Below are 12,511 nucleotides of genomic sequence, written 5' to 3'. Positions count from 1 at the left end.
ATTATACATTAAGTATATTACAAATATATTATAGCATAACATTATATTACTATGCAAGAAGGGGAAGAGCGTACTGATTTTGATCTTCATCCTTCGCTGCGGACTAGTCTCTACGCGAGTAAACATTCCTCCTCTTTTACTCAAAATAACTTAGTTTCAGCATAATTTAGGTCAAAATACGCGCACCGAATGGTATACAGATATGTAAGTATTTTAAATTTATGTATTATAATAATGACTGTGGACTTTGAAAACGCCAATAGTTTGTTCCATAAATATGAACATAATTTGAAAATAGGTAAATAACATAAAAATTATAAATAAAGAAAAATGTCTCTTATTATAGAGAGGAATTTGGTTTGTAGATAATCCATGTAATAATAAGCGGAGGGAAAAATTTAATCGCATCTTTATTAGGACACCATCTACTGTCAAGTTTGCTAAGTAGCAAGTAAGCGCGAAAACGCAAACGTCAAGTTGAAATCATGTCAATATCATGTGTATGAGGTGAGGAATAGGAATGTCAAACAATGTCAAATCACACCAACTAACGTCAAAAGCTTTTGACCTTGACTGCGTTCTATAACCTAAAGCGATCGTCAGATGATCTCCGAGTCGGATCAATTGTAAAAAAAAAATATTATTATTCTTTTCAAAATTGTTAAAAATGTATTTCTTTAATTTTTGAAATATGGTTTTTAAAAAATATAAACTAAACAAATAAATAAATAAGATTTCCTCGAAGATTCATCAGAAAAAACTATAAGACAAATTTAAAGGTAATGCAATTATTCAATGTCAACGTTCGTTTCAAGTGATATTGACATATTATATTCAAAATCTCAAAATAATATAACTAAACAGCAATTTCTAAAAAAATCCAATGCCACCTGGAAGCAATCTAATGACACTACAATGCAATCTGCCGACAAGAAGTGCTAAAGGTAGAGGGATAATACACAGTAAATTGCTTTTAACATGTGAACAACAGAGAATCTCTAATCAATTGTAATGTCAGGGAATTAGTTTGAGTTTCTTCATTTCAAGTGAGGTCTGAAATTTGGCCTTGAATTTACAATGCATAAGTTTAGAGAGTGACAGAATATGAATTTATGAAAAATAAAATGAGTTTTTTTGCACAATAAGTATAAGTAACGATTGATTACCGTAAGTTTATTATATTATTTGACGATAGGGTTTGAATTACAACTTAAGATGTTGTAGCTGAAAAATAAGGGATAATTTTAGTTTGTTTTCAGTTTCTAATAGGTGTCTTCGCGTATACAGTATAATCGTTTATATGTAGTTTAGAGTATAAACGGTCGAATATAAACTTGCGTTCATTGGCCGATGTTTCCGAACACAACTTACATGTGGTGTGAACAAGTCCGAAGTTCGTTATTGAGAAGTTCGGAGAATGACCGCAAATCCGCAAATTGGAAATCGTCGAAATCTGGTTGCTCTGATTGAAAGTTGAAATCGCGAGACAGCTCCGTACTGATTCCAAGTGGATGTCAGATTTTCGCGTATTCGAGAGTATATAATCTTAATTTGAAACAGTTAAGTGGAGTAAATCTAATTTTGTCATAGATAATAAACTGATTAATTATGTCCGAAAAAGCCGATATTGCACTCATCGGTTTGGCCGTGATGGGCCAAAACCTGATTTTAAATATGGATTCTAAAGGTTTCGTCGTATGCGCTTACAACCGGACGGTCGAAAAGGTAACTCACTTTTTGAATAATGAGGCTAAAGGGACGAAAATTATCGGAGCGACGTCGATGCAGGACATGGTCAGCAAACTGAAGAGTCCTCGGAGAGTCATGTTACTCGTCAAAGCGGGGTCGGCGGTGGACGATTTTATCAAACAATTGATACCTCTTCTCTCCAAGGGCGATATCATTATCGACGGAGGTAACTCGGAGTACACGGACACGCAGCGTCGGTGCAAGGAGTTGGAGAAAGTGGGGCTTCTGTTCGTCGGGGCTGGTGTCAGCGGAGGAGAAGATGGCGCCCGCTACGGGCCTTCTCTCATGCCGGGAGGGCACAAGGACGCCTGGCGCCATATCCAGCCCGTGTTCCAGGCCATCTGCGCCAAGTCGGGTGCGGAGCCGTGCTGCGACTGGGTCGGCGAGGACGGGGCCGGACACTTCGTCAAGATGGTACACAACGGTATCGAGTACGGAGACATGCAGCTCATCTGCGAGGCCTTCCACCTCATGAAGACGGGACTCGGAATGGGCCAGGACGAAATGGCCGATGTTTTTGAAACTTGGAACAAGGGAGAGCTCGATTCTTTCCTAATGGATATAACCAAAGACATTCTTCGTTTCAAAGACAAAGACGGAAAATTTTTGCTCAGCAAAATCCGGGATTCCGCTGGGCAGAAAGGAACCGGCAAATGGACCGCTATCGCGGCTTTGGAGTACGGAACTCCCGTAACACTCATAGGGGAAGCGGTGTTTGCGCGCTGCCTCAGTGCGCTCAAAGAAGAAAGGGTCGCCGCTAGTAAGATTCTGTCTAACGCAGCCGTATCTTTCAAAGGCGACAAAAAAGAATTCCTCGATAAAATACAGAAAGCTTTGTACGCCAGTAAAATAGTTTCATACGCCCAGGGCTTTATGCTTTTGAGAGAAGCGGCGAAGGCATACAAGTGGCAACTCAATTACGGAGGGATTGCGCTGATGTGGCGTGGAGGGTGCATCATCAGAAGTGTGTTCTTGGGCAATATCAAGGAAGCTTACACGAGGAACCCCGGTCTCTCTAACTTGTTATTGGATGACTTCTTTTCGAAGGCTATTCTGAGATGTCAGCAGTCGTGGAGGGAGGTGGTCTCTCAAGCGGTCCTACTCGGAGTCCCAGTACCAGCTTTAAGCTCTGCACTTTCGTTTTACGATGGATATCGCTGCGATGTACTGCCGGCCAATCTCCTTCAGGCGCAGAGGGACTTTTTCGGGGCACACACTTATGAGATTCTTGGCCAAGAAGGAAAGTACATCCATACAAATTGGACAGGCCACGGCGGTGATGTGTCGGCTTCTACGTACAACAATTGAAGGACTTATTATCTAAAATTTAATTTTTGGTTGATTGGGAACAATAATTTTAGAACAATCTTAATTTTTTTTTATTATTTATTAATCTATAAGGAAAACTGTATTTATGTTACATTCTATTTTATAAATGTTACTATTTTTATATGAAATGCGTGTTTTTGTTTCTAACATTTTCCTATACCTAATCTGTCTCTTCCAATATCACTCCAAACAACCATGAAATTCCATCAACAAATTTAACACACATATTACACGACTTTCCAATTTAATTACCTAATACATATTTGATTAACATTTTTATTACAATGTCAAATGTAAATTACCGTTTCTACGTCTTAAATTTTACGAAAAAATTAAATATTTTTCAAAATTGATAATATTTTTAAAACTCATACTGATGCTAGATATAAATATTTTTTATCACTGGATAAGAAATGAGTTGCAAAAGCATTAAAGATTGTAAATTGATTATCTAGGAATATTTCCTTATAAGGGATCCTAATAAAATAATTAAATATAAGGGATTCTGCTTCCATTATCCATAAAGTCATTAAAAAAATAAAGCAAGTATAAAAGAGCTGTTTATGAATGGTTAGTGGAGTTGGATAGACCTGAAATAGATCACATCATTCGGCCACACCATAAACAATTTTCTTTCATATAGTTTTATAAATTAGTATTGTAAAATGCGCCCTCGGAACAAGAAAACTCAGTAAGGACACATTATTGTAACTTGTAATTATGTATATGATGAAATAAATAAATATTCTTCCATATTGAACACATATTTGAGTGCTTGTCTGATCTCTATATAAGTCCATAACCTTAACACAATTTAAAACCCAAACTTACTTATAACCCTTATCCCCACCCAATGGTGCATAGGGCACTGCATCGAATTGACACAGTGTTTTCTTGATCATTACTTACATGAAGGCAAGGTGATCACTCTTGCGCTTCAGGAACCAGTCCAGGGTAATATTAAATAAATATTACAGTGTAAAATCACTAATATTTATTTTCACCCCCCCTGGGAATCGAACCCGGGACCTCCAGCACGGTAGCTAAACACGCTGATCATTACACCATGGAGGTGGACAAAAAAAAACCTAAACAGGCAAATAAAATACGCAAAATTTTCCCTTTAAATTTTATTTGAGAAAGCTCTCCTACCCTTTTATCGATGTACAAGTTACAATTTCCAATGCAATTAAAAAATAATAAAATAACATTGTACTAGGCCATGTAGTCTCAAGGTGATTATAATAATTATTTAAAAAGCAACATAACTACCTGATAAGATGTTAATTGCCCAATTAGCCAGCTATGTTCCTTATCGACAAACTTTTAAGATAATATATGTATGTACTCTATAGTAATAAGTTAATAATCAATATACAGTATAATTTCCACAATATCTTCGGTTAAAATGTAAAATTGATTACGTAACATTTTATATTATTCACAGATTTGGCATTAACTTTGTGGAATGACATGTTGATTATTAAAAATGAAACACTTATATTACATCACTAATTTAATTAATGTCCGCCTCCATGGTGTAATAGTCAGCACGCTTGGCTACCGTACCGGATGTCCCGGGTTCGATTCCCCGTAAATTTTAAGTGATTTTTCACTATAATATTTATTCAATATTACCCTGGACTGGTGTCTGAAGCGGAGGGCTGATCACCTTCCCTTTCTGTGTTAATGATCAAGATAACACTGCATTTATATGATGCAGTGCTCTATGCACCATCGGGTGCGAATAAGGGTTTGAATGCATATATTAATTGAATTAATTTAGTTTAATTCGTTTCATTGTAGTTTTCGTAACTGGTCGTAACGTGAAATAAAACTCAATTAGTAGTCTAATACAAGTGATTAAATTTTAATAATGGAATTTCGGTGATAAATATGAAATAGTTTGGTTTTAACGTATTATATCCGTTCAGGCTAACGGGAATTGAATGTATGATGCATGTTTTGCAGTGGAGTATCTACTCAATTATGCCACAGCGCTTGCAATATTTTTATATGATTTAATCACGTCCATTGTATGGTTGTGTAACCAATTATTTTTTTATTGTCTTTGACCTTTCTCCGCACCCGCGTGGCTTTAAGTTGTTATTTATGAAAGCAGTGCGATTAGTCTTGCACTTTAGATCTGAGAAAGAAGTGGAAAATATTTGGAGACACAGATCACACACATATCGCTAGTTAAATGCCAAAGGGCCAAAACGCAAAAAAGAATTAACTCTTTATTCCAAAAATTTAGATTTCTAACGCTAGAATCATGGGTGTCTTTTTTTAATATGAAAATGTTGACAATTTGTATACCATTTTTGGAATAAAGAGAATAGAGAGAGAATAAGGGCCACAAGAGCATTGTGGCCCTTTGGCATTTAACCAGCGATATCGCTCACTCCTTTCAACAACGTTATATATCAAAGAACTTGATTTTTCAGGACATCATTTTTAAAGTTAAAAAACATAATAAAATGTTTTAAAAATAAATATCAAGCCACTTATTGAACTTTTTACTGTGCAACAGATCTTTTTAGACAAAACCTGAATGTTTTTTCTCCATTTGAATTTTTTTTAGTAAATTTAAAATAATAATTTAACAATAACTTTTATTCAAAATCCAAAAACAACACTTTCTGCCCTGTAGCGGGTAAATATTAAGTTAAAAATATGCCGCTTTTGCTGGGATATAGTACATTTTCTGGGCATTCCGAAAACATGGACAACTGAAAATTGACAATTTTTTATATATGACGTTGTTGAAAGGAGTGAGCGATATGTGAAGGAATATTACTTCTATATGGGAAAGCAAAACTAGGTTGGAAAAGAAAAATAGCTACAATCATTAGGACACTCAGGGACACCAGTATTTGTACTAGTTTGTGTCACTTGGACAATCCTAATGTGTATGAGTCCCTCAAACAAGTATAAACTTATGACTTGCACAGTAATATTCAGTAAATTATTTTTTTTTGGTGGAACTATGTTTTATTGTAATAAGTAAAATACTATATTGTAGCTTTTAGACTAATTTCAGAAGATTATCAGAGCTATATCGTCAACAAGTTTCCCGTGTTTATTTTTGGTGAGAAATGTGATAGCATTGCACAATAATATCCAATGCTACCATTCATTAATTCCATAAAAAATAAACAATATGCATAATATGTATATATATATATATATATATATATATATATATATATATATATATATATATATATATATATATATATATATATATATATATATATATATATATATATATATATATATATATATATATATATATATATATATATATATATATATATATATATATATATATATATATATATATATATATATATATATATATATATATATATATATATATATATATATATATATATATATATATATATATATATATATATATATATATATATATATATATATATATATATATATATATATATATATATATATATATATATATATATATATATATATATATATATATATATATATATATATATATATATATATATATATATATATATATATATATATATATATATATATATATATATATATATATATATATATATATATATATATATATATATATATATATATATATATATATATATATATATATATATATATATATATATATATATATATATATATATATATATATATATATATATATATATATATATATATATATATATATATATATATATATATATATATATATATATATATATATATATATATATATATATATATATATATATATATATATATATATATATATATATATATATATATATATATATATATATATATATATATATATATATATATATATATATATATATATATATATATATATATATATATATATATATATTGTATGTATATATACATTTTTTATACAATATTATAAAATGACAAAACAAAGTATCTTTAATCCATATCTACTCCCATGAAGACCAAATTAATTTTACTAGTTGGCTCCAGGCCACTTTGAGTTCAAAAGACAACTAAAATCAACACCAGACATCCTAATGCCATGTGAAAGAGGCAAGCTTGATGAAATAATCTCTAAAGAATCCCGTAATTTGGTAGAGGAGGCAAGTTGACATAAAAACATTCAAGAATAACAACACCCAATCACTGCTATGAATATACTGTTCCATAAGTATAGGTCTACTTGTTCATATACCTGGGGAGTTTTGGAATACAATTGAGTGAGTTCAAGAACAAATTATAATTTAAAAATAAATATTGAGGGGAGTTATGTGAAGCACATCAACTAGAAACTTTTTTTAGTTTAATTTTTTATTTGAATAACGTGGCAAGGTATATCTAATGTAAAGGTTTATAAATTGTGTATAGAAATAGTGTAGTGGCAAGAAGTGCAGTAGTCCGTTTCTGTACTGTTGTGGTTAACGCATTTGGCTACCATGCTGGAGGTCCCGGGTTTGATTCCCACAGGGGTAAAAATAAATATAAATGATTCTATACTCTAGTTTTAATTTTATATAATCCAGAACTGATACCCAAAGCCCAGAGCTGATCATCTAGCTTTCAAGCCATGAATGACCAATGTAACACTGGTCAACTTGATGTGCCTTATGCACCATTTGCTACGAATAAGGGATAAAAGAAGAAGAAGAGAAGTAGTGTAATTAGTTTTAATTTTTTCTAGTTACACACAGTAACAATAAAGTGGAATGATTAAATAAATAATCATGGAATAAAATAATAAATTTGATGTAAACACATAGAGAGTCATGCTATCAATCACACATGAAATGAAATACCTAGAGAGATCCTAAACACATACCACCGCTATACACTTGCATAAACATTTTAACCTTAAGAACACTAAACTACGGAATGAATCATGAAAACATTGAATTGTGGAGGTTATCGAGGTCATGTTCCCGTTCCTTGGCGCGTTTCTGCTCTTTCTTGAACTCCTCGTAGCGAGGATCGTCCGTCGGGAGCTCGAATCTGCACAATGGACACGAGTTTGTCTGCAAAATTAAACAAAACATCAAATTACCAACAAAATAGAAATGTTGACTGTTAAAATAGCTGCTTATTTTTATTTAAGTCATATGCCAATTTATATTTTCAGATTCCTTTCAGAATAAGGTAAGTTTCACACAAGCTGGATTTTATTTCAGATTCCTTTGAGAAAAAGGTAAGTTTTACACCAGCTGGATTTAGAAATATAGATGTTTTGTAAGTTTAAAACGAAAAAATCACAAAGTTAGTGCTTCAAATATCAATTATAAATAAATATCTAAATATGTACAAGTTATTTATTTTATTTTTAGACATGTTTTTGTGAGAATTAATAATAACTAATTTGTGAGTTTTGATGTAAAAATGTTTTTGTTTTTGTTTTTATTTTATTTTATTTATAGCTAATGCCTTTAACAATATTAACAAAAGTATGTACAATAACAATTAAGAATACTCTAATAAAGTATTATAAGGTATAAGCCATATGAATCTTAGAGGCCTGCACACTAAGCCCTCAAGGTTCGCAATAAAATATATTAAAAAATAACCTTTTCGAGCCAAGTTATGATGCAGTCTTGGTGATACATGTGGTCACACGGCATTACGGTGACAGTTTCCCCGATGATGTGCATTTTGAGACAGACAGGGCACTTTTCTCCATCGCTAGCAACTACGTCTTTTTTCAATTCGGTTACGGCAAGTTTGGCAGCCGGGGGAGGTAATCTGAAATGAGTCATGCAAAATGATCAATCCTCAAGTAACACACACTTATAATATTTTTATTATAATAGAGGGAATGATCGAGGGAACCAACGCTAGAGGACGCCCACGCCACCAATATCTTTGCGGCTAATACGAGGACATGGGCTGTTCGGCGTAAGAGGAATTGAAGAGAGTTTCACAAAATAGTCCGGAGTAGCGAAGTAGGTGTCATTTGTTGCTGCAGACCAATCCAAAGGATTGAAACAAAAAAAATGTTTATAAAGCTGTTACACAGTTCGGCTGTCCAAACATAAAACACAGTAAGGGACATTTTTTTATTAATATGTTTTTTTTTGCATTTTTGGACGTAGTATCTACTTCCAAAAATGTAAAAAATACCTTCTACAAAAAAAAATGTCCCTTGATGTGTTTTGAGTTTGGACAGCCGAGTTTTTGGAAAGGTTGCATGGGTACATAAGGCTAGAAAATGTCAAGACTCTACTCTCAAGCGAGTGTTTTTGCCTAGAATGTTCACTCATGAATTACATGAAACTATAGTAACTTTAAACATAAAGAGTAAATCCACTCACGAGTAGGTATAGGCTATGAAACTAAAAAAGTTGAAGCCTGAGTAGGGTCATGATAAGCAGTGTTGCATAAGCCGTAGTTAGATTTCAGAGTCACTTGGACGTTAGGTAGTTAAAAAAAAAGACTACTCTCATCCAATGAATTGCCATTCTTTAACACATTCTGTACGTTAAACACAGCTTCCGTGTCCATACGAATGTCGCAGCCACGCGTTGAACACAGGAGTCTTGTTAAATAAAGATAAGGATTCATAGCTGGTATTATGTGTTTTGAAAACACGACGGAATACACCTATTTATGATGTTTAAATATAAAGTAGAATTTGATTTGGAACAAAGTTATGGGTTTTCAAAAATTCAAAAAGTATGACATTATTTTATATGCAGTGAATGTGTTAAATACATAATATATGGATTTAACAAATATTTTAATATAAAACTAAGAATTCTAAATGCATGACAAAAAAATATTTTGTTTTATCATAATATAATTATCAAAAATATATTATCATAGAAACAATATTGGTTTCTACTTACTAGTAGGAAGAGGGTGGATGCAGACTAATCAAAAGTTCACATTTTATGATATTTCTGATTCTCTAAGTTTAAAAAACTATGTCTTTAATTTACAATATTTTATCTATTGGATGTATTAAATATATTTTGTATTATTTAAAAATTTATTTTACTGAAAAAATAATTGATTCAGCTCAAGACATTGATTCAGCTTAAAATTCAAATATTGATTGATGACAATAGATTTTTGTAATTTGTATACAGTTGTGTCTTGTGCAGCAATTTATACTTTGAACACTAAAGAGCTAGGTGTTAACTGTTTTGAAATTGACAATCCAAGCAGCTAAATTCCAACCATAGGAATGGGTGTTTTCAATTTTATATTTCATGCAATAGAAAAACTCGAATGATAATTATATAGTAGAACATAACGTAGGTCAAAATGCCCACCCAATGATGCATAGGGCAACGCGTCAGATCAACATGGTTTTGATGTGATCGCTAAGTTTGTGAACGTAATGTGATCTGTTATGTTTTAGATTCTGGGATATAATAATGATAATTAATTCCCGCTTGATTAATTAATTAAGTGTTGGGTGCAAAACTCAATCAATAAACAAGTTGATGAGAGCTTTAATACGTCTCCTGAAAAATCACGAATTTAAAGATAAAACGTTGTTCGAGCGAACAATTGATATAAAAATAAAAAATAAAAACTAGTAAACCGAAAAAAAAAATGGAAAAACTGTCAAAAAATAAATAAATCAGAATGTGTAATTATGCTTTACATTTCATCATATCTGTAATCTACCATTGCCATGTTTTTTTTTGGTAGACATCATGATTTTTTTGTTGTTGTTTCTAATACATTATACCAACTAGAATCAAACAATAATACAGTATAATTAAAATAATAATAAATACCTTGGCCACTCTCCAGTGGGGGAGTCACTATTGTGTACCAGATCATACAATAATCTCGCAAAATGTAGCAATCTATCTCCCGATTCACCTTCCAATGGTCTCCATGACATCTCTTCGTAATAATCTGCCATTATTGATTTCACAGAGCACTTTCAAAAACTTGTAATGATTATATTCCGTGCGTAACAGGATGAAGAACAATAATTTTTAAACTCAAAAGTATTTTAACTTTATTAAAATAAACACATCAACGAGCATGATTCATTAAAAATCGATTTTATTAACATGAATTTAGCTGAGCAATAATTTACATGAAATTTCTTTTGACATATAATTTATACTTGCCATGCTATAAACCTTTTTTTTTTTAAATTTTTTCATCCATAGACAACATTTTTTTTTTGTTTTATTTCAACGACCATCACTAAAAAAAAAGATCTGGTGCTGAAATGTAAAAAAGAAGACCGGTAAATAGATTAACATACTTTGGGCGTTTTAGTAATTATTGTCATATATTATGATTTTGTTTAAACAAAAAATAAATAATTTTTTTCGAAAAAATTAATTCATCTGCCTTTATAAAAATCTGTTCTTTTTATTTGTGAACACAAAGTGGCAGAATTTAAATCAAAAACTCAAAACTTGGGTATATTTTAACCCCAGACTTCTGTGCAAAAAAATGTGTTTTCTAGGGATGAAAAGACTGATAAAGACATAGAAAGGAGAGTGAATGCTGCGAACAGAGTAAATGGTGCACTTAAATCAGTTTTAGCAAATAAAAATCTATCAGCGAAAGCTAAAATGGCAGTACACAACGGAGTTCTGGTTCCAACCCTTATGTATGGAAGCGAAGCATAGAGTTGGCAAAAGAAGGATGAAAGCAGACTGAATGCAGTCGAAATACGATCTCTCAGACGAATGTGTGGCAAAACGATGTTTGATAGATGTTCGAATGATGAAATAAGGAAAGAATGCAAGTATTATCGATAAAATTAAGAAAAGTGTGTTGAGATGGTTTAGACATGTGAAACGTATGAGTGAGGAAAGAACGGTTAAACAAATTTATGAGGCGAATGTAGTTGGAAAAAGAAGCAAAGGAAGACGAGGAAAACCTGGCAAAATCAGGTATGTCAAATACTTGAAAGCGGCTGGGTCAGGAGTCGTAATAATCGTCGGGTATGTATGAGGAGATGCATGAATGTAGAAGAGGTGAATGATATTTGCAAAGACTAAAGTTCGATTCTCTCTGCTTACCCCTATAGGGAAGCGGCGTGATGGTTAGTTAGTTAGTTAGTTTTTCAGACTTCAGTGCGAACCCTTCTAAACATAATTATTTTACAAGGCTTTGCTCAGATATATCTTTTCAACCGCACCTGGCCTAAAGATGGCACTGGCCATTAATCATTTAACCATTCCTTAATGAAGAAGTTACTTTTTGGCTTCCACGTTTGACAACTTTGGATAAGAATACTATATTTGATTATTTTTTTTATTCTAAAGGGTTAGATAGGTGCCTACTAATTATTGTCTATGGTAAACTAATCCTTCAACCAGAATAATATTATTGTGGAAACATTTTTATGCATTTACAGGGGGGGTCGACTCGTAAACGTCAGATTGTTCAAAAAACGACCAGAAATGACGAGTTACACTAATACACTAACAAAAACACC

The 12,511-nt window shown here is 32.0% G+C and overlaps 2 protein-coding genes across 2 annotated transcripts; one reads left to right on the top strand and one right to left on the bottom strand.

The window, feature by feature from the left end:
• Nucleotides 1-1,383: 1,383 nt before the first annotated feature.
• On the top strand, nucleotides 1,384-3,838 carry LOC148311418 (6-phosphogluconate dehydrogenase, decarboxylating-like). Its single transcript, XM_088256679.1, has one exon. The coding sequence runs from the start codon at nucleotides 1,609-1,611 to the stop codon at nucleotides 3,055-3,057; it is 1,449 nt and encodes a 482-aa protein (XP_088112805.1). The 5' UTR covers nucleotides 1,384-1,608; the 3' UTR covers nucleotides 3,058-3,838.
• Nucleotides 3,839-7,755: 3,917 nt separating this feature from the next.
• On the bottom strand, nucleotides 7,756-11,181 carry LOC148311417 (E3 ubiquitin-protein ligase RNF181-like). The gene is made up of 3 exons (XM_088256634.1): nucleotides 10,839-11,181; nucleotides 8,658-8,832; nucleotides 7,756-8,114 (listed from the first exon to the last, which is right to left on the bottom strand). Exons 1-3 carry the CDS (start codon nucleotides 10,967-10,969, stop codon nucleotides 7,980-7,982), a joined length of 441 nt encoding a protein of 146 aa, XP_088112760.1. The 5' UTR covers nucleotides 10,970-11,181; the 3' UTR covers nucleotides 7,756-7,979.
• Nucleotides 11,182-12,511: the final 1,330 nt, after the last annotated feature.

The sequence above is a fragment of the Brachycentrus maculatus genome, unplaced genomic scaffold (assembly GCF_059751285.1).
Source record: "Brachycentrus maculatus isolate JH-2025_06_01 unplaced genomic scaffold, ASM5975128v1 h1tg000065l, whole genome shotgun sequence".
NCBI lineage: Eukaryota > Metazoa > Arthropoda > Insecta > Trichoptera > Brachycentridae > Brachycentrus > Brachycentrus maculatus.
Note: the sequence above shows the minus strand (reverse complement) of the source record. Positions and strands in the feature narration are given on the sequence as shown.

What these genes read in the sequence shown, in the direction of transcription:
- LOC148311418 (XM_088256679.1), top strand. Translation starts at nt 1,609, where the DNA reads ATGTCCGAAAAAGCCGATATTGCACTCATCGGTTTGGCCGTGATGGGC.
- LOC148311417 (XM_088256634.1), bottom strand. Translation starts at nt 10,969, where the DNA reads ATGGCAGATTATTACGAAGAGATGTCATGGAGACCATTGGAAGGTGAA. An exon ending in CCCACTGGAGAGTGGCCAAG is followed by an intron (nt 8,833 to 10,838) that starts GTATTTATTATT and finishes GACTCATTTCAG; the next exon opens with ATTACCTCCCCCGGCTGCCA. An exon ending in TCATAACTTGGCTCGAAAAG is followed by an intron (nt 8,115 to 8,657) that starts GTTATTTTTTAA and finishes TTAATTTTGCAG; the next exon opens with ACAAACTCGTGTCCATTGTG.